Source organism: Nicotiana tabacum, chromosome 11 (genome assembly GCF_000715075.1).
Source record: "Nicotiana tabacum cultivar K326 chromosome 11, ASM71507v2, whole genome shotgun sequence".
Taxonomy (NCBI): Eukaryota; Viridiplantae; Streptophyta; class Magnoliopsida; order Solanales; family Solanaceae; genus Nicotiana; species Nicotiana tabacum.
This window is the reverse complement of record NC_134090.1, coordinates 141772919-141799534: the sequence shown is the minus strand read 5'-3', so window position 1 is coordinate 141799534 and position 26616 is coordinate 141772919. Positions and strand designations below refer to the sequence as shown.

General features: G+C 35.8%; 2 protein-coding genes across 2 annotated transcripts; both read right to left on the bottom strand.

The window, feature by feature from the left end:
• Positions 1–5628: 5628 nt before the first annotated feature.
• LOC107812095 (uncharacterized) lies at positions 5629–10531 on the bottom strand. The gene is made up of 8 exons (XM_016637130.2): positions 10240–10531; positions 10063–10156; positions 9384–9509; positions 9118–9276; positions 7446–7564; positions 7154–7345; positions 6860–6950; positions 5629–5813 (listed from the first exon to the last, which is right to left on the bottom strand). The coding sequence occupies exons 1-8, from the start codon at positions 10386–10388 to the stop codon at positions 5721–5723; spliced, it is 1023 nt and encodes a 340-aa protein (XP_016492616.1). The 5' UTR covers positions 10389–10531; the 3' UTR covers positions 5629–5720.
• Positions 10532–12176: 1645 nt separating this feature from the next.
• Positions 12177–26355, bottom strand: LOC107817853 (phenylalanine--tRNA ligase, chloroplastic/mitochondrial). The gene is made up of 10 exons (XM_075225517.1): positions 26043–26355; positions 22808–22998; positions 21467–21673; positions 21264–21381; positions 20535–20611; positions 14215–14394; positions 14031–14075; positions 13726–13830; positions 12785–12898; positions 12177–12684 (listed from the first exon to the last, which is right to left on the bottom strand). The coding sequence occupies exons 1-10, from the start codon at positions 26227–26229 to the stop codon at positions 12634–12636; spliced, it is 1275 nt and encodes a 424-aa protein (XP_075081618.1). The 5' UTR covers positions 26230–26355; the 3' UTR covers positions 12177–12633.
• Between the last annotated feature and the right edge of the window lie 261 nt (positions 26356–26616).

Sequence of the window (26616 nt, the reverse complement as noted above, 5' to 3'; positions counted from 1 at the left end):
GAATTAGATATGTGGAGATGGATAAAGTCATCTGTGTGTTTCACTTGTGGTGTAGTTAGAGATGTGGCAATAGTCTACACATGGTGAAATTAATTGCTGTAAGTTTGATAACTCACATACCAATGGATGTATCACAAGCTATTTAGGGGTCGTTTGGTAGGATGCATTAGATAAAATAATGCATGCATTAGCTTTGTGTATTAATAATACCTTGTTTGGTAGACATTTTGAACCTATGCATTAGTTATGCAAGCATTAGTTATACATCCTATTTGGTATTATCCTATGCATAACTAATGCATAGAAAACAATGGTATTAGCAATGCAATGAGTTTTAATGCATGCATTAGCTTAGTTAAAGACAAAATTGTCCTTCAACATTTATGCTTGATTAAATTATGCTAGTTATTATATTGATGGAAGTTTAAAATAATCCAAATAGTGAGAAATAAAATTATAGCTCTAGTAAATAAATAAATACTTAGCATATTTCCTTTTTTATATATAAATATTTAGTTTTATTTTACAATATAGGTAGACAAATTAAATAACTTTTTAATATAAAAATATTTTTCAACATATGTTTCATTTAGAAAGTTAAAGTGATAGACTGGTTTTGAGGGCATTTTTGTAAACAGATAATTCTTTTAGAAATTGCACAATGCTTTAATATATCAAACCAAACAATGGATAAGAAATATGTAACATAACTAATGCAAGCATAACTAATACCAGCATTACTAATACACCCTATTCAGCATTATTCTTATGCACCCTACCAAACGACCGCTTAGTGTTTTGACCTAACAATGTTTACTCTAATTTGTAATTTTGGTTATAATTGATTAATAAACTATCAAATAGAAATTTTAAAATCAGTCATCGTTTCAGTTTGAATTATTCAATTGGTTCAATATTTATTTGGTATCTCAGGTACGAGTGATACGACCATTGAACAGAAGATAAAGTCGCTAATCTTTAAACTTCAGCCAATTTTTCAATTGAGGCGTCTGCTTGAAGTTTGAAGCTTTCAATTTTGTTGTCTCAGGGTTTAAGGGTGTGTTCGGTATAACGGAAAATGTTTTCTGTGGAAAATATTTTCATGAAAAACAAGTAGTAATCTTATTCATTTTCCGGTGTTTGGTACGCAAATTAAGGAAAATAACTTCTCAAGAGTATTCATAAATAATTTAGATACAATAAAAATGAAACCATAAACTTTCTAATCAACAAACTTTCGATCGCACAAATTTCATAAACTTCCAAACCGCTAAACTTTCAAAATCGCAAACTTTTGAACCCGTAAACTTTATAATTTTTTAGATGAAAAAATTAAAACTGAAAATATATAAAAAAAAATATTTGGGGGGGGGGGGGGCAGGAGGGCATGGGAGGGGGAAAGGGGGGGGGGGGTGTTGGGCAGAAAAAATAAAAAACAGAAATTTAAAATTACAAAAAAAGTAAAAAAAAATTATTTTTGTGTGGGTGGGTGGGGGAGGGGGAGGGAAGGGGGAGGGGTTTGGCGGGGTGGGGGGTGGGCGGTTGCAGAAAAACGAAAAAACAGAAATTTGAAATTAGAAAAAAAAAAGGTTTGGGGGAGGGTTAGCAGGGTGGGTAGTGACGGAAAAAAAAACTAAAAACAGAAAAACTGAAATTTGAAAAAAAAAGCCTTTTTTTGGAGAGAAGGGTGGGGTGGGGAAGGTTGAGAAAGAGTTTTGGAAAATGTTTTCCCTTCTCTTGATAGGGAAAACATAAATGAGTTGATAAGGAAAATATTTTTCAAACATTTAAGCCAACCAAACATGGAAAAATTGAAAAACATTTCCCGAAAAATATTTTCCCTCGTACCAAACACACCCTAAATTTTGTTTTCCACATATTTGTCCGACTATTGCTTAATTGCTTGTACAGTATTTCAGTTCAATTTCTTTTCATTGAGATCAGAAATAATAACAAGGGATAGAAATATTTTACGACCAACTATATATTTCTCTTCCTGCCATGTTGCCATTTAATTTGGAAAGTTATAACTAACCATTCCTTTAAACAATTAGAATTTGAAATAAAGAAAAGAATATTCATAATTCGAGTTTCGGAACCGTAACAAGAGCATAAAAGACTGCAGTTATTATGAGATTTCATTGCTATCTGGGTTCATCATTTTCCGTAAGAGAGGAATTGAATGGTGTACCAGCAGTTTCCCCCATACCACTTATCACTTCACGATGTGCACATTGGCAGTAAAAATTAATTGATAAACTGATGCAATTTGAGTTATGTCTCTAGGAAGTGGTAGGATAGGAATCAGAGAAAGACAGCCAAAACCTTTGCGGAATTGTTTATGGAGGTTAAGCAACACACACAACTAATCACAATAATTTTAAGCAGCTTGCAAGGAAAATGGGAGCCCTTTGAACTTAAAATATCTATTGTGATTTGTGTTTGGACAATGCTCAATTCCTCTCAGATACAGTTTCACTATCTCTGTACTTTGGCAGCTGCTATATTGTAGAAAAAAAGATTGGATACCATCTCCTCCTAGACAGTGAGGTTTCCAGGTCCGTTGAAATACTCTTGTCTACTTCTGAAATGCAAGGTAAGACTGCGTGCATTGGTTTCCCACACCCCGTGCATAGCGGTAGCTTAGTGCACCGAACTAGTTCTACCTTCTGAGCTCAATAGGCATGCCAATTAACAAAGTGCACGCAGATGGATAATAGCATGCTTGCCTGTGAATCTTAACATTACAACTCAATGATTACTTTAGGAAACAATTTCTACAGCAAACATTTACCTTTAACATTTGAACCCCTTCTTCAAATGTAAGTCGTAAGGTCCTATGCAGATACTGCATTATCAATCAAACAAATATTTATAATCTTTCAGAACTGTGACTCAAATATTAGTTCAACAAATCAAATTCATTTGGGTAGTGAAAATTAGATTTTTAATAAGCTTAAATATATGGGTTTAAATTTCGAATTTGATTTTGTGAGAAATTTAGAGTGAGTGTTATTTAGACTTGTTAGAAGTAGTATAAGGAGGTTGTATATAAAATTTGAAGTCATTTAATGGAGATTTGAACTGATTTTGAACAAGAATTGCAACTAAAAATCGTGGAAGAAGTTCGTCTGCAGACGCTTGTATAAAGGTGTAGAAAATTGTATAATAACGTATAAGATGTGTTTCTACACTCATATACACTATTATACAAGATTATACATAATTATACAAAAAACTGACTTCGTCTTCTTCCTTGCGTCTTTTCTGAAATTTAAGTCAAATCTTGCTCAAATCTACTCCAAATCACTTCAAATTTAAATTTTGAACTCCTTTTGATATTTTCAATCAATTGGAACAACACTCAATCCAAACAACTAACAAATTCAAAAAAATCATTTTCGAAAGCAAAACTTTGAATGGTTTTCAATGGTGAACTTCTACTATTCAATTTTCTTACATTGCAACCAGGTGATAGAAGAGGACAAACAGAAAATACACGGTCTCTTAAAGTATATGTAGAAGATGTGAGAAGAAGAGAGAGTGAAAGCAATGATTGTGAGAACACACATTTAACTCCATAACTTTTAGAAGCACTGGTTGTAAGAACACAGATTTTGAATTTGCTAGTACTTTCAAAATATGTACAATATGGGCTAGGTCGGGTAAATCTTAAAAACATGGGCCACTTTTTGTTATGGTGTGAAGTCATCTGTATTTTCTTGTAAATAAAATCAACATTCATATTTTAGGAACTTAACTATTTCCTTAAATTATTATTTTATAACTCGAGAAATATTTTTTAATAATTTTTTTGTGATTTTCAAACTAATTTTACTCATGATATGGGGTACACCCAATGACTAGTATTTACTAAAGGTATAGATTTACGGAAATTTTACATGTTATAGCTAAATAATGCACCCTGTTTGTTATAAATCAAACACATTAAAAATATTTATAGCCATTTTTTATATTTTATAGCAAAGTATAAATATATACAAATGATCCCTCAATTTTTTCCTCAACTCTCTCTCTCTCTCTCTCTCTTCTCCCTCAAATCTCTCTCCCTTTCCCATCTCTCTTCGGCAAGGTCACCGTCTTCTCCGATGACTCACCGCCATGGCCAGATCTGTTCATATTTTTGGCGACTGCTTAGATTTGCTTCTTCTCCAGCGACTCTGCTTCAGATTTCCAAAAGCTCAATCCGCAGCCATGGCCAGATTTGTTCTCCTACTTCCCTTCGCTTCATCTATCCATGGCGCGACGGAAGATTTGATACACTATATTCAATTTACTCAAAGATACAAGTTTCAAATCTATGTATCATTCGAAAAGTCAGAGACGCGATGGAAGATTTGAGAGCCGAATTTTGTTCTTCTTCATTTTTAGTTTTAATATAATGTATATAGTAATTTGCTTGGCTGGAAGACGTCATCTCCGCCAAACTTTCTTCTTTTCTTTGCTATTGAATCACATACAATGATACAAATATACCCAAATACATTGTATTTTTTGTACAAATACATTGTATCTATGTATTCCGAAGGTTATGTTTTGTTGCAAATCCCTGTATTTTTAAAAAAATTTGTTGTTTGAATATAGCCAAAATAAATACAGTGTAAAAGCAACTACGAATGAATATAGTGAATTCAATACAACCGATTATCACTGTTTTTTGTTGTTTGAATACAATCGAATTGAATACAATGCATAATAGTTAAGAATGAATATAGGTGAATTGCATACAGTATATACAGCTGAATTGAATAGAGTGGTATACACTTTATTTCTTGATTTTTGTTGTTTGAATGCAACTAAATTCAATATAGTAAAATTGAATAAAATTCAATATAGTAAAATTGAATAAAATTCAATATTGCACTTTCCGTTATTAAACACCTGTAATCCCTACTTTTTAGGCGAATTACCTCACTGTAATTTATAAATATAGTTGCGCGAATACATGGAATACAGAATTAACAACTATAATCCCTATTTTTTAGCCAGATTACCTCACTGTATTTATACAGTCACGCGAATACATGGAATACATCATAGTAGCAACGAAATTATAGTTACGACCAATGAATATGGATACTGTAGCTATAGCCCCGTTAATAACTACTTAACTATAGTGATTTCTGAAAATTCCTCTAGATTTATTCCCTTGTAAGATGCCAAAATTGGGAGAAATTCAAAAATAACAAGATTTACAAGTGGTCATTCAAAAATACTCACAGTTTCAAAAGTAATCAAAATTTAGCCACTTTTCATGTAAAGATAAATCTGAACGAAAACACTATTCAAAATTCAGAAAAATACTCCAATATAATATACTGGAACTCCAATATAATATACTGGAGATACATTATACTGGAACTTTCCGCGTATTGGAGTTACAGCATAATATGTTGGAAGTTCATACACCGGTGCACCGATCTCCAGTATATTATGCTGAAACTTTCCGTATTGCAGCAAAATAGTGGCTATTTTTCAATGACTTTGCAAACGCTGACAATTTTTGAATGACCAGTCCAAAAACTGGCTAGCCCGTGCTATTTTTGCGTCAAAACTATCAAAACATCTTGTTCTATTCTATTCCCATTGGGCTTTAGGCCCAAAACATGACTCCAAGATTGCCTTGCTTAATTAAAATCTCATGTATTGTTGGGTATGTAAGTATTGCATTGTATATATTCAAATAAACATTTCTCGTTTTATTGTCCCTGTACAGCTATTGAAATATCCAGTGGTTCTCCGGGAGCAGGTTCAAGTACCTTTGCATCTGGTAGTTCCTTTGACAAAAGTTCCTGCATCACAAAGAAACAAGTCGCAAGCCAAAATAAAAAATAAAAAAAAATTCAGAAAACTAATCAATAAGTAGCATGGGCAACAATTCTTTAAAGTTCAACGAATCAATAAAAGCATAGTTTTCTTTATGCGGACACAAATAAGGGAGACCTGTTAATCCAACTGCGGCTAGTTATTAGTAAACCCCATTTAAACCAAAATTATATAACTATCCGTGTAAAGATCTGGATCTACAAGGGAGGTTATAACTAACTTTGTGTAGTGATAAAGCTCTAACATCTATATGAAAATCTTATTTCATGACAGCGTATTGTCATTATCACTATTCATTCAGATAGGGGATAACTTCATGGTAGGCACTTAGTGGACTTTACTGAATAGTAAACTTAATTTAACAGACAGCAGTAAAATATAGCCTGCTCTAAATTCATCCTTGTCGGCAGTATTGCAGAATGAACACATTCTAGCCATAAAAATCCTTGATTTTATCGTCTAATGCCATCTCAGGGACTTTATTCAAGTTTTCTTTGATCTTAATGTTGGTTAACTGACAAGGCCAATCGTACAGAATGCAGCTGACCATCTGTTCCCGGCAAATGGACAAGATGGAATAGGCATTGTTTAGCAGAAGATTATTACAGCCTTCAAAGTGAAGTATTTATTTTGCCTCCACACTCTTATTATGATTTTTACGCAAGTTGCAAACCAATAATTCTGCACCAGCAGGAGATTTTATTTCTCAGTCTGTTTGTTGGTTTTAGAGGTTTTGCTGCGCACTTTTGACTTCTTTTAACTGATATTTACAAAGAAATTCTTTGTTATGTATAAAGAAACGCAGAAAGGACTAAACAAACAAAAACAGTAAGGTTGAATAAGTAAAGAAAATCATTTTTTGTAATTTCTTTTATCATATTAGTCCTGCAGTCTAAGTTAAATTACCAACTGTCCTGTAACTAGACCACCCTTGATTGTTCTAATGAAGTGTAAAGGATAAGGCAGCTAAGAGACCGCTAAATGTGCATATGATGAAGTTATAGTAGAGTACCTTGAATGATTCCATTGTTCCTTCAGATTCAACAATACTAGCAAGAAACCCTTTGCTGTCGAGGTCACCATTCTTCATCGGCACAACAAACCTAAAAAGAAAAGCAGAATGTCAGATGTTTACTTAGAAACATTATTGCATGCATTTCCTTGTTTCTGGAGAAACTGAGAAAATGAATTCAGGCACACGTTATTTTTCAATTTTCCCTCTCTTAACAAGAGGATTTTTCAACTTCACCTCTAATAAAAAAAATTGTGTTAGCACAAGCTGGCTTTAGATTTCAAAATTACATACCTTGCAGAAAGAAGTTTTGCAAGTTGAACTGCATCTTCTTGTCCGGAAACCAATGTAAAGTTTGGTAGAAGTTGCTTTATGACAGGAGTAATAACAATGTCTGCCTTGTATTTTTCTAAGAAGGTCTTGTTATAGACACAGTGGGGCTCGTAGTAGAGAGTAAGAGCACCTTTTGGAGAAGTGACAAGATACCTGGAGCACATTATTAAAAGAGTTAACTGCAAACTAAGTAAAAGTTATCATTGTCATGGAGTGGAAAGGAGAAGAAAGATAATGGCATAATCAAGTCTACCCATTCTCGGGTCGCTGCCAAGGAGGTCCAAGAACCGGCCCTGCAGTAGCCTTAATAGTAACCTGTAAGCCGTTGCTCACTTCAATCTCAGAATCCTGGCCGGGTTCCAAGTAGATGACCTATAGATTTAGAAGCAAAAGTAACTTTTCAGGAAACAACATTAAGAGTCTTGTTCATTGTTCAGAAAACAGATTACATGACATTTATCATATGAAGCGTCGAAAAATTTACACAAGTGCACGATAAATTTTAGTCTCTCCATCAATACATTGATTATAAGAAATTCATTACAGCTTCTGTGTGGGCCGAAAAGAGCAGTAGTTTTTCTTCCCATCTAAAATGAGGGTTGCAGATTGCCAAGATGAGTGTTTAAGTCTTCAAATTTAAGTATCAATATACAGTTCTTTGATGTCTTGTTACATAATTTTTCTAACATCACAGTTGTCAGCCTGCGCAGACCTTCTTCACTGACCTCTACTAGAAATATCCCCTCACTATCTCATTATCCAATTTACGATCATGATACTTCCAAGAAATCGAAATTCTTGTTCAGTGGAGGAACAATATTATGCTAACTTAAGCTTACTGTGGATAAATACTGTCCACAGAGAAGCATAATATTTTCTGTTGCGCTTAATAGTGCTAACTGTGTCCAACACCTCTGATAGGATTAGCTAGCAATTGAGCCAATATTTGGGACATAAATGAACAAAAATGTAAAAACCATAATTCACATTCTTACAAACTAAGGATTAACTTAAGAGGGACATTTGACTGCTCTTAAGCACAAGTAACTGCTCTTTACATCTCTTCAGCCCATTAATTTCGTATTTTTTCCCGATCAGCAATGAAAAAGTACTTAGATTTCTTTGAATACACGAGTCAAAGAAATGGATTTTAGGTTTTCTTTAACCTAAAATATTTGTGTCATAAAACCATCTCAAACCAGCAAAACAACTGACATCATATATCTGTTACTCAAGATTTTGCAAAATTATCAACTGCCCGTTTCCCTCTTCTAGGTTCCAGTAGAACGAGAAGTAACTAAAGGAAAAGAACGGTGAACACCCATCAGATAATAAGTAACTTAAGAGTAGAGCATCTTCTATCCATATTCTTTTGTTAAAATCATAAACTTTATGGAATGTTCAGATTCTCTTTTTGAGCAACTGATTAACCATCATATCATGAATTTATCGGGTCAAAGAATTGATTTTAGAGATCATAAAAGGAACTATTGCAGTTACAGTGCATTTTGTTTCCAACCTTAATAGATGCTGCACTGAAACATTTATACATACAGTTCCTCCTGATACCTCGGTAGGTATTCATTCTCTCATCTAGCAAGCTTGCTCAATCGTTTTGCTATCTTAAATAAAGCTTAAATGACCAGTAGGTGCCATAACTTTTACTATCACGTTGTTTTATACAGAAAACATTCTACAACACTCTCAGTCTTCTGCCAACAGCTATCTTTAAGTCCAAGTGAAAAATACCAGTTTTTGTCAATAGCTGACATGTTTGACTTGTTAAATGCTCTTAGGCTCAACTTCATGGTCCGAATTGTTTTATCATATCAGCGCCCGATTTCTCATTCTCAGTGTTCCGGAAGCAGATGTACAATATATGTTACTTTTTCTCCTTAGGAAAAGCTTAAAAATATATCACATACATTGCTGAAGAGAGGATCCAGCAGTGTTTTGGCATTGGGAGTTGCTATAACTCTCAGGTTTGGGAACTTCTTTGAGAGAGGCTTTAATGTCTTGAGATGACAATGATCGTCGAGGCTTTGTGTAATGAGCAAGCAGTCTATCACTGGAAGGTCATCAAGCTGCTCTACAAACACCATAAGATTCCAGATTATTTCAGTAGTAATATATATGTAGATAAATAGTCAATATAGAGCTATTTAATGGGAAAATGGCCCAGTCCACTGACCTGGAAATTCTTGAGAACTTTCTTGGCAGCATCATACAGCCAAGGAATTCCAAAATCTAAGTTACCCACCAAGATTGGATCAACCAGAAGTTTGAGTCCTCCCACTTCCCACAACCAGCTATTCCCCTAAACAAAAAAATAGAATTAACTTAACCCAGTGTTATCAAAGGCGAAAAGTGCAAAAAGGCTCTAAGGTCTGTTGGGGCTTTAAGTGCAAAGCGTAAATAAAGCGTGAGCTTTAATGAAGAAAGGCGCAAATGGAGAAAAACTTCAAATATGTGTGTAGTCAAAGACAAATATTTATAAGCATGAATAACAAATATATGGACAAAGAAATTGAAGAAAATATGTGTGTAGTCAAATACAAATATTTATAAGCATGAATAACAAATATATGGACAAAGAAATTGAAGAAAATTTACGATAAAGTGAAATATCAATTGTTTAGTGTCGCTTTTTTAGGATTACGCTCACCAGCAAGGAAAGGTATTCCTTAAAGCCTTGATGCCAACACTGAAGTGCTCGTTAAGCGAGACAAAGCGCTCAACACGTTTTGAGCCTCGCTTAAGGGCTTAAGCGCGCTTTTGATAACACTGACTTAACCACAATAATGATTCTGAGAGAGCAGCAAAGAATAATACTCCTACATACAGCAATATAATCAAGATAGAAAATGCACCTCCAAGTAAGTCAATCTAAACATATCGATACCAGAATAACTAGAGTCTACAGCTTTCTTGTCAGAAACCAAGGCAGAGATAACTGTGGGCAACCTATAAAGAAAGTTTCTAACTTTGTTAGAATTGCAGTGTATATTTATTTATACAAAAAAGAAATGAGGAAAAGATAAATAGACCTGGGAGCTGATGAGAACTTTAATTTGGTAGAATGAACATAAAAGAGAGCCTTTTGGGTTGCAGGGAAAGGGGCAAATGAAGAGAACGAGGGTATCTCTTTACTAGGTCTGCAGGTAAAGTATGGAACAAAATTACATTGAATAGCCATGGATGCTCGAGCTGATGTTACTGATAATGGACCTAATTTGGTATTTGTTCCCGCTTATTCGTTGTGGATATATTTGATTCTCAAACCAAACAATCCAAATGCTCACCAAATTTCAACATTAACTCCCCTGGGTACATGGTTCTGGTTTTGCCATTTGGCGGAGGCTGCTGCATAAATTTGTCCCATATAGATGCGGAAACCCATTTGACGTCATAATAGTTTAAACTATTCCCTATACTAAACTATATTCTCCTTCGTTTGTTTAATTCCCCCTAAACTATATTCTCATTCGTAATCAAACACATAGTGTGTGTTGCATGGTCCAAATTATCAACCAAAAAAAAAAAAAAAATGCCACGTGGCAATGTGTGAGATTAATCTAAAGATTGACTTAATTAGTTATTTTAAACAATAATCAAGTATTATTAGAGGGGTAAATATTCACCCGGTTAAAAACAATAAATTAAAAAAAGAAAGAGGAGTAGGGTAAAATCATTTTCATCGATTCCCCTTTTCTCTCCTCTCTTCCGATGATGGATACTACACCTCTCAGTAGTGATTTGCTCCATTAAGCTTCGTTGTAAACTTGATTTCTCCCTAATAACCTTCGATTGCTCCGTCTTAATTTGTTTTTGTTCGAGATTGGAAATTAAAAATTAGGGTTTGTTGAAAAATCTAGGGTCCGTTGGGGTTCTAGCTGAGTGAAGATTATTGGTAAAAATTCGAGTTGCTCTGAAGAAGTTAGTTATGCACTGGTACTGCTTCTTTAAAAACTAACTTCTTTGTTGCAAAATTATTGTATAAATTTACTGGGAAACTTCAATTCAATTTTACCAAAAAAAATTAGATCTTTTTATGAGTTATAGAATAAGTATTTCTTCTTTCAAACAAATTCGGGTAATAAATAAAAAAGATTAAAACTAGAAAAATACAAAATAGATCCAATAATGACAAGAGATGGATAATTTCATATGGAACCATATGGAGAAATATAGAAGAAAGGTGAAAAAAGAGGGAAAATGGTGAAAAGAAGGAAGAATGGTGAATAAATGAGGAAGAATGGTATTAGGAGAATTTGTTAAGAAAAGAAGATTTGAAAGAATGTAGGTTAATTAGCCGTTACATGTTGTCAAGTGGGGCCCTTTTGATGGCTTTTTCAGCCTTTAGGCGCTCAATAGCGAGTTATTATATACGGTTTGCCAGAAATATAACGAGGGTGTTTCAAGATGAAGCAGAATAAAGTTTAAGGGAGGTTTTGGGTGACAACAAAGAGTTTAAATAGAAAACTGACAAAAACGTGATAGTTTAATGATGTTTTAGGGTATTAATATGTTGGGGGGCGAAGTACATCAGTAATCACTTTTAAGCTTGCTATTTAAAATATACGATGTATTTAAAGATTAGCCAATTCGCGTAAACTTCAAGACAAAATATCTTAAATTTTTGCATCCTGAGTTTTTGAGCTGCTAATTTGGAATTTGAGACTTAGTGTCCTAAATAATTTTTGAGGTGCTAATTCAAAATTCAGGACATAAGATTAGAATTTCTGGCCATAATTTTCGAACTTTATGACACTATGTCACGAGGGATTCAAACTTCATTGAGCGAATTGGCCAATCATTAAATGCATTATAAGCTGTAAATATGTATAACATGCTTAAAAGCGGCTCGGGACTACATACTACTGCCCACGGGCGGGGAGTATGTCATTTCTACTATTTTGGTGTGCTCTAAGCCTCTACTACAGATAAGGTAATTTGCATGGGTTAGAAATTCCAAGAATAAAGATTCTGGTGATTTCAAACAAAGCGCTATTATGCATTTTTTTCTCTACAAAGATGAAAATCTTGAAATAAATAGGTTCCATTGTGTTCGCAGGGGGTAATTGGCCTCAAAATGCCAAATGACAGCAAATAAGCAGTTTGACTTATACAATCAAGAAATCATGATAAATGTAGTTCTGGACATCTGGTAAACATATAACTAATGCAAATAATTACAAGGCGTAAGCTACAAAAACAAACATTTGAAATAGGGATTATTTTTCATGGTATGACCTTTTTTAGGCCACTCTTTAAATTTTGTCCCATGTTAGCCCGGTGGACTAAACTTTCCCTTTAAGAGTAGTTGAATGAATTTCTCCTCTCCTTTTTATTTCTTCTGGCAGGCAAATTTAGCCCAAACGCGGACCGAATTTAAAGAGGCCTCGGAAAAGGCCATTTGTGCAAATGCCCCAGGAAATAGCTCATCTTAGAACAACTTTTAACTTGCTCTCCACCTGTTCTCGCACTTTCCACTGCATCCAAATAATATTTAAAAAACACCTTAAGTAATGGCAGGAGAAAGATGGTAATAGGCTAATAGCCTAGTAGAGATTCATCTGAAAGAAGGTTTACCTGCAAATCATTTATTTCCTCGTCTGTAAGTGAACGCTCCATGGACCGATAAGCTATCCTGTAGCAATGGCTCGTCATTCCTTTCTTATTGGTGAAGTTGTCGATCAATTTCACCTGACATTAGAATTGGGAGCAACGGTCACTAGACAGAACTCAGGTTACAAACACGACCCTATAAACCTACTGTACAATTGTGGTGATTGGCTTCACTAGACAACCCATCACCCCTCTCCCATCCCAGGGTATGATGCGAAAATCACTTAAAAAGTACTTGAGTCGGCATAGTTTACTTTTTACTTTGGAGAAATGAACTAATGATATCAATGAATAGGTGCCGTCAAACGCGTCGAGTTAGAGAAACATTTCAAATATTCAGGAAATCTAGCAGGATAGATATTCATGAATTTAAATATTGGGGTATATCCAAGGAAATAACCTCTCTATCTTCACAAGGTAGGGGGGTAAAGCCTGCGTACACAGTACCCTTCCCAGACCCTGTTTGTGGGATTACACTGGGTTTCTTATTGTTGTCTTTTTTTGTAGATAAGCATCCACAGTGAAATCTTTTAACCAACATTAGCTGCCAACATCTATTGTACTTAAGAATTTGAGCTTGCATTTATTAAGCTAAATAGGATTTAGGTTTCCACATTTTTACCTTCAAAGAAACCAACTTTTATATGAAACTCATCTAAACAGAATGTTTAATGACCATTGCTCTAGTGTGAATGTCCCTCAAATATAATTACTAACCGTAGACGTCTCCCCGACAAAATATAAAAATGAATAACTAACAGAAACAAAACAGAAAAATTTTAAGACCTGGAAAAAATAATAATTTAGTATTTTAAATTACTAATAAGAGTCAACACACATTAATGAAGGGATCCTCATATCTACAAGTTGGATTGGCAGAAAGTAGAATTATCATGTGGACATACCTCCTCGGCAAGGTCTCCAGCAATTCCTCTAACAACTTCACAGAGATTGTTCTCAGTAAAGGAATCACTGATCCAGAAGCTCATGTCTTTATAACAAGGTGGATACTGCAAAAATTAAGGAACTTCAGTCTCTTAAACACTAATAAATCCACAAACAAAATTATGCAGCCAAAAGTGGACCCCTTAAGTACATTCTTCAAATAAAAACTTGCACTTAAAGAAATGAAATGCTCAAAAACACATATAAGAATTGGATTCTTCAAATGCTTAAAAAACCCATAAAAACATTAGCAAACAAGTCCTACCTTAGAAAATGGCTTAAACTTCAATCCCAGCCGGCCGCTAGAAAACTACATCATGATCAAGAAAATATCATTGATAGCTACCAAAACCAATATTGGCAATAGAAAAGGAGGGAGGTGGGAAGAACTAGCCGAAAAAGCAGAACAAGGTTAAAAAAACGAAAAACAGGACAGATGAAGAAATTACTTGGGAAGTGAACCGCTCATCAGTTGACCAGAAAAGACGAATATCTGGAATATCAAATAAAACCATAGCCAAGCGCTCCAATCCAAGTCCAAATGCCCAAGCAACATTGTCCGTTCTACCGCTTCTTTTCAATATCTCTTGTTCTGTCACTCCACAACCTAAAACTTCCATCCACTCATTCTGTAAAAGAATTTAACAGCAAGTAGATCATAATAAAAACTATACCAGAAGCATGAGTCCATCTCCTATCTATTTTCAATAGCTCAAATTGGTCTTTGCTCTGGCTTTTCTCTCGAGGTTTCATCTCTATTTATTGTACTTTCTGCAATACGTAAGTGCTTTCCAATTCTTTTTTGGGTAATAAATGCATATATTACTTGTCAAAGAATAAGGTAGTATTATTGACGTTCTTGCATAATAATATCTTAGCTCAAGAATTACGGAGAGGGATAAAACATCAATAATGCTATCAAATATCACTAAGTTTAGCTAAAAAGTTTCTCTTTTTGTGCTTCACGTGAAATGGTAGTGTTGTGCAGTACATAAACTAACAAAGAATCATTTTCTTTTTAGAGAAGAAGAATTAAAAATTTGTATATCGATTTCCTCTATGCGTAAGAGTTCAATATTCGGAAGGCTTACGTGTGCTTACTTGTATATCCTTTTTATTTTGTGACTTCTGGGTTCGATGAATTGCTGTGTAAACTTCTCTTTGTCAAAATAGAGTCTCTAACAAGGTCTCTAGTCCTATGTAAAACCTTAATGATACATAAAAATGTGGATCTCACATTGTTATTGTATTATCTTCTTCCTGAATGTTTGGCTATTGTTTCTTATAGTCCTTGGCGGCTCACACCCTTCATCTTCCTGCTTTATCTTTCCAATAAAATTCTATTTTCTCAATTGAATTCAAAGTAAGGACAGCTTGCTCACATAAATAATTAGAGAATGGCATATGATGTGTTTGTCTAATGCATGCTTGACACTCTTGCGCCCCAGCAAAAGAGATTGTTTAATTAGGTGATACAATCTTACTCTTTTTTACTGATAACTGAAGGCCAAATACCATTAGACTTCTATAAGTAATGTTAAGTTAAACCAAAGGGACTTTACCCAAATAGTAAAATAAGAGGAAGGGGAAGGTGACTACTGTTGAAATGTCAAAATTTCAGATTCCCACATCGGTGGGTTAGCAATAGTTGGGGGAATTTTCCCCCTATAAAAGAAGGCTTAATGTTTAGGATTTAAACACACCTCTCATTTGCCTTCTCATCTGTTTAAGGCATTTGTATCTTCTCTCTTTAGTATTATTTCACTTGTATTTTTGGAGTGAAATAAAATATTGGTTGTGTCCGAGGAGTAGGCAAAATTAGCCGAACCTCGTAAATTCTGGTGTTCCCTTTATTGTTGTTTTATTGTCTTATTTATTATTTGGTGGCTGTCATAATTTTTGGTATAGTAGTTGTGACTTATTCACACTATATACATTTGGCTTCCGCAACAATTGGTATCAGAGCCAAGGTACTGTCTAAGTATGCTCTGTGGTTGCAGCATAGTCTGATCTTCCACATCAGAAAAGATTTATCTTGGTAACTGTGTCAAGATTCTGTCTTAGTATGCTCTGTGGTTGCAGCTTAGTCTGATCTTCCACACCAGAAAGGAAATAATCTTGATTTGTGTCGTCAGCTATTAAATAATATTTGTGTCAAATATGGGAGACAATAAACAAGAAGAATCTACATCAAGTGTCAACAATACGTCATCATTGGCATCTTCGTTTATGACAAGAATTGTGTCAAATGCGAAATTTGCGGTAGAAATTTTTGACGGGTCCGGACATTTTGGGATGTGGCAGGGCGAGGTTCTAGATGTCCTTTTTTCAACAAGGGCTAGATCTGGCCATTGAAGAAAAGAAACCAGATGTTATTGGAGAAGAAGATTGGAGAATTATCAACCGTGTTGCTTGCGGTACCATTCGATCCTACCTTGCTAGAGAGCAGAAATATCCATACACAAAGGAAACTTCTGCAAGTAAATTATGGAAAGCACTGGAGGATAAATTTTTGAAGAAAAACAATCAAAATAAATTGTACATGAAGAAGAGACTGTTTCACTTCACCTATGTTCCTGGTACCACGATGAATGAACATATCACCAGTTTCAATAAGTTGGTCACAGATTTGCAAAATATGGATACAACTTATGATGATGGTGACTTGGCCTTGATGTTGTTGGCGTCACTTCCTGATGAGTACGAGCACCTTGAAACTACTCTACTCCATGGAAATGACGAAGTTTCTCTCAGAGAAGTTTGTTCGGCTTTGTACAACTATGAACAAAGAAAGCGAGAAAAACAGAAGGGCGGAGAAGGAGAAGCACTGTTTGTAAGGGGTCGTCCTCAAAATCAAACGAGGACAAAGAAGGGAAGATCCAAGTCAAGATCCAGACCCAGCAAAGATGAATGTGCCTTTTGTCGAGAAAAAGGGCACTGGAAGAAAGACTGTCCGAAGTTGAAGAATAAGGCCAAATATAATAATGGAAAGGCCATTATGGATTCAAATGTAGCTGATTGTGATGATTCAGACTTCTCATTAGTTACAACAGAGTCATCAACATCATCAGACATATGGTTAATGGACTCGGCTTGTAGCCATCATATGTGTCCCAACAGGGACTGGTTTGTGGAATTTCAAGAAGGAGAATATGGAGTCATCCACACAGCGGATAACAGCCCTCTTACCTCATATGGCATTGGTTCAATACGATTAAGGAACCATGATGGAATGATCAGAACATTAACAGATGTTCGATATGTACCGGATTTGAAGAAGAATCTCATCTCTGTGGGAGCCCTGGAATCAAAAGGGTTCAAAATCATTGCAGAAAATGAAGTGATGAGAGTATGCTCCGGTGCACTAGTGGTAATGAAGGCTAATCGGAAGAATAATAATATGTACCGCTATCGTGGCAGTACAGTTATTGGGACAGCGACAGTGACATCCAGTGACGACAAAGAGGCAGAAGCAACCAAGCTATGGCACATGCGCTTGGGACATGCTGGAGGAAAATCCTTGAAAACTCTATCAGATCAAGGATTGTTAAAAGGAGTAAAGGCTTGCAACTTGGAATTTTGTGAGCATTGTGTTAAAGGGAAACAGACAAGGGTTAAATTTGGTACAGCGATCCATAATACTAAAGGCATTTTGGATTATGTACACTCTGATGTTTGGGGTCCTTCCAAAACACCTTCATTGGGTGGGAAGCACTATTTTGTAACCTTTGTTGATGATTTTTCCCGAAGAGTATGGGTGTATACAATGAAGAGCAAAGATGAAGTGTTGGGAATTTTTCTCAAATGGAAGACGATGGTGGAGAATCAAACAGGCAAGAGGATCAAGTGTATTCGCACAGACAATGGAGGTGAATACAAAAATGATCATTTCAATAAGGTCTGTGAAAATGATGACATCGTCCGACACTTCACTGTTAGACATACACCACAACAAAATGGAGTGGCAGAACGTATGAACCGGACCTTGCTGGAGAAGGTACGGTGTACGTTGTCCAATGCTGGCTTGGGCAAAGAATTTTGGGCTGAGGCAATTACATATGCATGCCACCTCATTAATCGTCTACCATCTGCTGCTATTGATGGCAAGACACCATTTGAAAAATGGTATGGAAAACCTGCTGTAGATTATAACTCTTTGCACGTGTTTGACTCAACTGCATATTATCATGTGACGGAGTCAAAATTGGATCCAAGGGCAAAGAAGGCTATTTTTATAGGAATTACTTCTGGAGTCAAAGGATATCGCTTATGGTGTCCTATGACAAAGAAAGTAATATTCAGCAGAGATGTTACCTTTGATGAATCTGCTATGGTAAATAAGGTAACAGAAGACACCAAACAAAATAAAGGTGCTTCTAAGCAGGTGGAGTTTGAGGGAAAATTTATTTTTCCTACACAAGAAGCAGAGGAGGAAACAAATGAAGATTACCCTCTGGAATGTGAGCCAGTAGAGGAGATTCCAACTCAGGAACCTCAACAACAACTTGAATCAATAGCAACCAGCAGGCCAAAAAGAACAATAACGAAACCTGTTCGTCTCATAGAGACGGTTGCTTGTGCAACCTCAATTGTAGTTGATGATGTTCCTACCACTTATAAAGACGCTGTCCAAAGTTCAGAAGAAGATAAGTGGAGGATTGCCATGAATGATGAAATACAGTCCCTTCATCAGAATCATACATGGAGATTGGCCAATCTCCCGAAGGGAAAGAAAGCAATTGGGTGCAAATGGGTATTTGCAAAGAAAGAAGGATTTCCTAACCAAGTAAATGTTCGCTACAAAGCAAGATTGGTGGCCAAAGGATATGCTCAAAAGGAGGGAATTGATTACAGTGAAGTGTTTTCTCCAGTTGTAAAACATTCCTCCATTAGAATTATGTTGGCTTTGGTAGCACAATTGGATTTGGAACTAGTTCAGATGGATGTAAAAACTGCGTTTTTACATGGAAACTTGGAGGAGGAAATCTACATGACTCAGCCAGAAGGATTCAAAGTTGCTGGAAAAGAAAATATGGTGTGCAAACTTGAAAAATCGTTGTACGGATTGAAACAATCTTCTAGACAATGGTACAAGCGATTTGACGAGTTTATGTTGCGGCAAGGGTACAAGAGAAGCAAATACGATCATTGTGTGTATTTGCACAAGCTTAAAGATGGTTCCTTTGTATATCTTCTCCTATATGTTGATGATATGTTGATAGCTTCCAAGAATTCGGAAGAAATTGATAAGTTGAAGATTCAACTGAAGAAGGAGTTCGAGATGAAGGATCTGGGTGAGGCAAAGAAAATTCTTGGCATGGAGATAATTAGAGATAGACGTTCAAAGAAACTCTGTTTATCTCAGAAAGAATATTTGAAGAGAGTACTACAACGTTTTGGCATAGATGACAAGACTAAGCCAGTTAGTACTCCACTTGCTCCCCATTTTAAGCTAAGTACTACTATGTCGCCAATGGATGAAGCTGAACGAGAGTATATGTCAAAGGTACCATACGCAAATGCTGTTGGTAGCTTGATGTATGCAATGGTTTGCACAAGGCCTGACATTTCACAAGCTGTTGGAGTTATTAGCAGATATATGCACAATCCAAGGAAGGAGCATTGGCAAGCTGTGAAGTGGATTCTACGGTATATTCATAATACTGTAGATGTCGGGTTAGTTTTTGAGCAGGAAGACAATCAGTTTGTAGTTGGATATTGTGACTCAGATTTTGCGGGTGATATGGACAAACGAAGATCAACTACTGGTTATGTGTTTACTTTTGCAAAGGCACCAGTTAGTTGGAAGTCTACTTTGCAGTCAACAGTTGCTTTGTCTACAACAGAGGCAGAGTACATGGCTATTACAGATGCTGTGAAAGAGGCAATTTGGCTTCAAGGATTGCTAAAGGAGCTTGGTGTTGAACAAAAAGGTATCACAATTTTTTGTGATAGTCAAAGTGCTATTCAATTAGCGAAGAACCAAGTTTATCATGCAAGGACGAAGCACATTGATGTTCGGTATCATTTCGTACGAGAAATCATAGAAGAAGGTGGAGTCACGGTGAAGAAAATTCATACTACAGAGAATCCTGCTGATATGCTGACAAAGGTGGTGACTGCGGTCAAGTTTCAACATTGTTTGGATTTGATCAACATTGTTGAACACTGAAGATTGAAGATGAAGACACAACCAAAATTTGTTATAGAGAGAAAATTGAAGACGTGGAATTTTTGCCAAGGTGGAGATTTGTTGAAATGTCAAAATTTCAGATTCCCACATCGGTGGGTTAGCAATAGTTGGGGGGATTTTCCCCCTATAAAAGAAGGCTTAATGTTTAGGATTTAAACACACCTCTCATTTGCCTTCTCATCTGTTTAAGGCATTTGTATCTTCTCTCTTTAGTATTATTTCACTTGTATTTTTGGAGTGAAATAAAATATTGGTTGTGTCCGAGGAGTAGGCAAAATTAGCCGAACCTCGTAAATTCTGGTGTTCCCTTTATTGTTGTTTTATTGTCTTATTTATTATTTGGTGGCTGTCATAATTTTTGGTATAGTAGTTGTGACTTATTCACACTATATACATTTGGCTTCCGCAACAAATGAAAGGTTCGTTTTCTTTTTCCTTATTGTTTCAACATTACAAGTGATCTCATGTATTCTTTGTTAAGTGCTTTATCTATATCCATGGTCTTTTGATTTGCATATTTTGATTTTAACATCTAGAGAGGAGGGGGATAAAAGGAAACAAAAGAATGTAGTATACCTGAAAATATATCTCCAGTTCAAATGATGGATTAGTAAAGGGGAAATAAGTGTCAACCCAGCGCATTTCCACACCACCTGAAGAACTAGAAGGATTAGGTTGAAGATTCATAAATCTTTGTCACTTTAAAAGAAATTTTGCAGTAGAAAGATGGTTTCTGAAGATTTCTGAAAAAGAGGACAAGCTATAAGATTTATACACGATAGAAATGAGATAGAGGAACATCGTCAATGAAGTGAAGATCGACAAAATAAGGAAAAGCAGCAGAGGATTGGACCCCTCCTGAGTCCACTGATCTGCTGGAAATTTAACAGGGAAGCAACCAACTACATCATAATATCAGATACGATCCATAGGTATTGTTACTTCTTACAGTGACTTCATCCTATTATCTAGCAGTCTACTTAGCTCTCTATAACTGCCCTAAAAATCAGGTGCTAATTAAAGTATTAAGAAGATGGAAAAAAGCAAGAAAGAATAATAAAATATGCAACTATCACCCCCCCCCCCCATCACACTTCTAAGATGAGATGAACATAAATAGCTGGCATCCAAGGACCACCTGCTAATGATGTAAGGAAGTCATATAGTAGGAGAGAGGTTGCAATGCCGATATTTATATGGTAAATAATAGTCAAATCCTCATGACTCATTATTGGTTGCAATCCCAATATTTATATGGTAAATTATTGCGAAATCATCATGACGCATTTAGATCAAGAATCCTACCAAATAGATGTCGTGCCAAACCCTCAAGACATTTCTTTAAATCTTCTGCGGCATGTGACGTCGCATCAGTACCTGAACCCTCCCAATCATTTGGAGCAAAGACCCGTACACCCTCCATCTACACAGTATCGCAAAAAACCATTAAAGGATAAGTCCACACAGAAATTTGCATCTCCGGAGAAATATGTTTGCAGGTAGAGAACCTGGTGGAATACAGGGTAGTGAGTTGCATCAATCGAATCTCTACGGTACACATCTCCGGTAACGAGAAAATGGGTGTGTCCATTCCTCAGTAGCTCAGCTTGATGTGCGCTTGTGTGGCACCTTAGAACAGTTTGAGAATCCACATAATATGTGTCATTGTAACTCCTGCTAACATGATCAGCAGGTACCAAGACTTCATCAAAGTTCTGCAGGTAGGAATCCACAAATCGCAGTAAGAAGAGAAAGAAACCAAAGTTAATAACTTCTTGCCAAGATAAATGAACAAAAGGGAAACATCCAAGTGCAGTATATGCATATCCTATCATTAAACATGGATGAACGCCGAAGACGAATTAGTGTAATAAGAAACAGCAGTACAGCTTTCAAAACTATATTGAGCAGAAGGACTACATTTCTATTGGCTGGGGTCTGTGTGCTTCTGGAAAACGCAAGATGCACAAAACAAATATGGTGTCTAAAGATACTTTTTCTTTGGGTTGAAACTCAGGACATTCAAACAATACAATAGTAATCCATTATAAATTTCACGGCTAAATTTAACTCATTCCCTAGGGATGAAAATTACAGCTATATTAGCTACACCTAACATCCTTTCTCCCAGGTTTTCTCAATCAACCAAGATTCTCAAATATCTAAGGTTTCCAATGCTAATAGATCTAGGTGCTGCATTTCAAAATTATAAGATATACTTCAAGTCCTACCTGTACTAGTTGCACTCCAGTTAAGATTAAAAATGGAACCATTATATAATGCCAGGGGCGGGCAAACTTTCCTATCCTAAAAGCGATCATAAATTTGTGTTCCAGTTTGATACCATCATAGAGCTATTCTTCCTAATTATACACACATGTAATAACATGATTAAGAGATGTAAATCAAGCAGCTGAAAGCGGTAGATATACTGAATAGTATCTCAACCTATCATTGAAAATTTTGATGATTCTAAAGGCTTCTTCACTACCACTCTCTATAGGTTGGTGACTGAATGATTGATGTGCCTGACTCGTAATTGACGGGAATAGTATTCTTGGCCTTGGAGTTAATAGAATTAGGCCTTCAGGAGTAGGAGGGTAGAATTAATTACTCGACTTAGCATGAGGAACCCTATAAATAGGCCAAAAACAAGGACTTGTTGGGACCCTAGTTTTAGTGGAAAATTACACAGATGCTAATGCTAGCTTTATGAATATAGAAAAAATTTGATCAATGGGATAAGAAAGGACCATAATTCTAGCACAGAAACGCCAGAAAGCAGATATTATTGAAAAGACAAAATCTTGAAGAGCAAAAAAATGCTTCCTTAACCTTTTCGCACCAACCTGTCTAATAGAAACAATTGGGCACAGATCATCAAACTTGTCAAACTTGTCCGGATAGTTTGTGTCAAAATAATCATAGATCGCATTCTTAAGGATGCCAAGCGGATGCTGGTTCCTCCTATGAAGCTGCATTCCGAGCTTTGCAAATATTGTATCTGGAATATTGTTTGTGGGGTCATCCCTTACTATTTCTGTAAATTCAGTGATCACGTTAGTACCAATTACCAGGTGATAGAATAAAATATTCTCTCTGTTAAAAGCACTATCAAGGGAACAAAAGATGTACAAAAGATGAAAACAAGCTTTACTCACAAAAACACAATGGATATGCATAACGCCATGGTTATAACTTATAAGTGAAGATAGAAACTGTCTATACTTGAAGAGTTACAATTTTAACAAACTACAAAAGAAAAAAGGAGAAATACAAAAGGTAAGACATATAAGAGCCCGTTTGGATTGGCTTAAAGAAAGTGGCTTTTCAGCATAAATAACTTTTAAGCCAAAAAGCAATAAGTTGGGATTCCCCAGCTTATTTCTTTTGGCTTGTTTTAAGCAATTTTTAACTTATTTTAAGCACTTTTTAAGTTTGCCAAACACTAAAAAAAACTTTTAAAAAGCTTAAAAGTTGATTTGACCAGCTTAAAAGCTAATCCAAACACCCTCTAAGACTGAGCTTGGTTACTTGTCTTCATGCCTACAAGAGCTTTTCTGAAAGCCCCAGAGGGCCAATTCTATTTGATACACAAAGAACAGGAAAAAGAAAACAAACTCAAACCTTGTTTGTTCATAGGAAAATCTGAAGAAAAGATATTAATTTTATTAAGCACAAAGTGGGCACCTTCCCATACAAAATAGTCTACTAAACCACCCTGAACAAGGACTTGAAATTACAAGAGAAGGCCCTATAGCAAGAGTCTGTTTACATATAAGCGACCAATCCAAAAAGCCAAAAAAGGAAAGTAAAAGAAGAAAAGTGTTACTATTTTGAAGAACTCTCATCTCACGAAAAGAAGGAAAGGGAAAAAGATCCACCAAAACTAGCCTTGGAACTGTAAAGGCTTTAGTTAGTCCTTTTTCAGCATCTGCTTGCTGCTGGTTTATCACTAAAATTACCTTCAACAATCAAAAAACTAGCCTTGAAAATATGAATCCGCACTTCAACTCCTCGGAAGTGTTATCTACTCCTCTCCATCCATACACACCAAATAAATATAGTGATGGTTTCCCACACCTTTTTGCGGTTACTTTTGCTGTACAATAGTACAAACGCCATTTGAACAAGAATTCTCTAATATAACTTGGTGAGTTGGCATGGTCCACTGAATGCCTCCCATAAAACAAGTGACCGGCAATTCATCGCCCAAAAGAAACAGCATTGCAGAAACAGATAGTTAACCATCTATTCAGCTTTTCACAAACAATTACCTTGTTGCTGGTACTGGTAGAATTAGCATTGATGTGTCAATAAAATTTTCTAAAAAGCCAGGTTGGACTGGTCTGGTGATCAGATAGATAGGTCGGGTTTTTTAGTAACTACCCAGCAGCTAAACAACAAATTTAACAAGAACTCAAATTTTTTAGATGGCAACAGCACAGATACTGAAGCTACACAGAGTACACTTTCTGAACTTGTTTATTTCTTCTTGTATTTGTGAATGGGTGATTCTGAAGTTCATTACAATTAGACAACAACAACAACAACCACCCAGTGAGTTCCCACAAGTGGGGTCTGGGGAGGGTAGAGTGTACGCAGACCTTACCCCTATTCCGGAGAGTAAGGAGGTTGTTTCTGAAAGATCCTCGGTTCAAGAAGACGAAAAGAGACACTATATTAGTATCATCAATAGAACCATAGGAATAACAACAACATCATAAGAACCAGAAAATAGATGAAAAACAATATCAAAAATCAGTGAATAAGGCCCGGCACTACAAGTGAATAAGGCCCGGCACTACAAAAACGGAAGAATAGTGTGGACACAACAATAATCGCTAGCAGCCTAGGACAAAACCTTATTAGACCAGCCTCCCACCCGGAACGAAAAAAATGCTCAGCTACTTCATAACCTACCACCCTAATGCTCGACCTCCACACCTTCCTATCAAGGACCATGTCCTCGAAAATCTGAAGTTACGCCATGTCCTGCCTGATCACCTCTCCCCAATACATCTTAGGCCGCCCTCTCCCACTTCATTACAATTAGAATTTGCAAAAATATGATCTAGCCAAAAAATAAAGTACATCTGCAAATTTTAATACACCTGGGCTTGAATACCCTCAAATGGTGGGCAAACTACAACATTCCAATATCACTATATACCCAGAAGAGAAATTTACATTCTAAGATCAAAAGTATTTGAAGTTCAGTAGCACAAGTCATGTAAATAAAATTAAAGTGAATACACCAATGTATAGAACTTGAACCTTCAAACATTTAATGCACCCAAGTCATCAAAATGGAAACTTTTTTCTTTTTCTTTTGATAACCAAGAAATCCCCGGGAACAGCAGGAACAGTGCACGGTTCGATATATATTGAGCCCACCCATCTACTATTCTCAACTTAAATACCAGATTTGTGTTCCGTAGCATGTTCGACCCGTGGCGTGCCCCTAACGCTCTTACCACTAGACCAAAGCCCTAGGGGCTCATCAAAATGCAAACTTTAATAGCTTCCACTGGTGAGCAAACTACAAAAATACCATTTCATAAACTACCCAGAAGCTATTACTATAACTACTACGTCTTAATCCCAAACTAGTTTAAGGTCGACTATACAAATCTCAATATCAATTTGCTCCATTAAAAGAAAATATTGTGCTCCATTTGGACCCAATTAGACTGACCCAGATGAGAAATTAAATTCTACAATCATAAAACTTCAAACTTTTCTACATATCCAATGAAGAAATTCAAACTTTACTAACCGAAATCATTTAAATTGGAAATTGAAGTGAATATACTAAGAAATAAAACTTGCTACAACTACTACGCCTTAATCACAAACTAGTATAAGGTTTGCTATACAAATCCTCAATATCAATTCTGCTCCATTTGGCCCCAATTAGACCGGCCCGGATGGAAATTTTAGATTTTACAATCATAAAAATTCAAACTTTACTACTTATCTAACAAAAACGATTCAAACTTTACTATCCCAAAATCATGAAACTGAAAATTGAAGTGAATATACAAAGAGATAAAACTTGTTATTCCCCGTAAGTATACTGACCATCTTTAGAAATCTTGACTCCACCAAGCTCAAGAGCAGAGACTACTGTTTGCCTCCTCTTGGGAAGAGCAGAGGAAGTAGAAAATGAAGAGAAGGGGAGGAGAAGTCCAAAGCCTCTAATGCCATTCTTGGGAAAGTATAAAGTGGGGTTGGAGAGGAAAGTGGATTTAGCAAATGAAAGAGCCATTGCGTTTGCTCTCAGCCTCCACCCAGTGGCGCCGGTTATCCTCTTTCACGACGACCCCTCCCTTAAAAAAAGGAAAATAAGTGAAGATATACAGTTCGCCTTTGTTAATTGCGACTTACAATTTACAGGACTTTTTGCCCTAGCATTTATCTTAGAAAACAAATAAGTATTTTGACTAAATTACCCTTAATTAAATATATTGCATATTGTTAACTTGACGCATTGGTATATGTAAATAGGGGCAAAATTGAAAAATAATAATTAATTCATTCTCGATTATATCAAAATGAAATTTATTTTATACCAAAATAAAAAATTCAAAAAATCATTATTATGGACGGAGGGAGTAATGTGAAGGCATGTTATGACACTAGGTGACAACATATA

Excerpts from the sequence above, each read along its gene's own strand:
- LOC107817853 (XM_075225517.1), bottom strand. The coding sequence starts at position 26,229 with ATGGCTCTTTCATTTGCTAAATCCACTTTCCTCTCCAACCCCACTTTA. Across the intron at positions 22,999-26,042 it reads AGTCAAGATTTCTAAAGATG|AAATAGTAAGGGATGACCCC; the intron begins GTCAGTATACTT and ends CTGAATTTACAG. Across the intron at positions 20,612-21,263 it reads TTTGGCACGACATCTATTTG|GTGGTGTGGAAATGCGCTGG; the intron begins GTAGGATTCTTG and ends CTAGTTCTTCAG.
- LOC107812095 (XM_016637130.2), bottom strand. The coding sequence starts at position 10,388 with ATGGCTATTCAATGTAATTTTGTTCCATACTTTACCTGCAGACCTAGT. Across the intron at positions 9,277-9,383 it reads AAGTTCTCAAGAATTTCCAG|CTTGATGACCTTCCAGTGAT; the intron begins GTCAGTGGACTG and ends TTTGTAGAGCAG. Across the intron at positions 5,814-6,859 it reads GAACAATGGAATCATTCAAG|GAACTTTTGTCAAAGGAACT; the intron begins GTACTCTACTAT and ends TTTGTGATGCAG.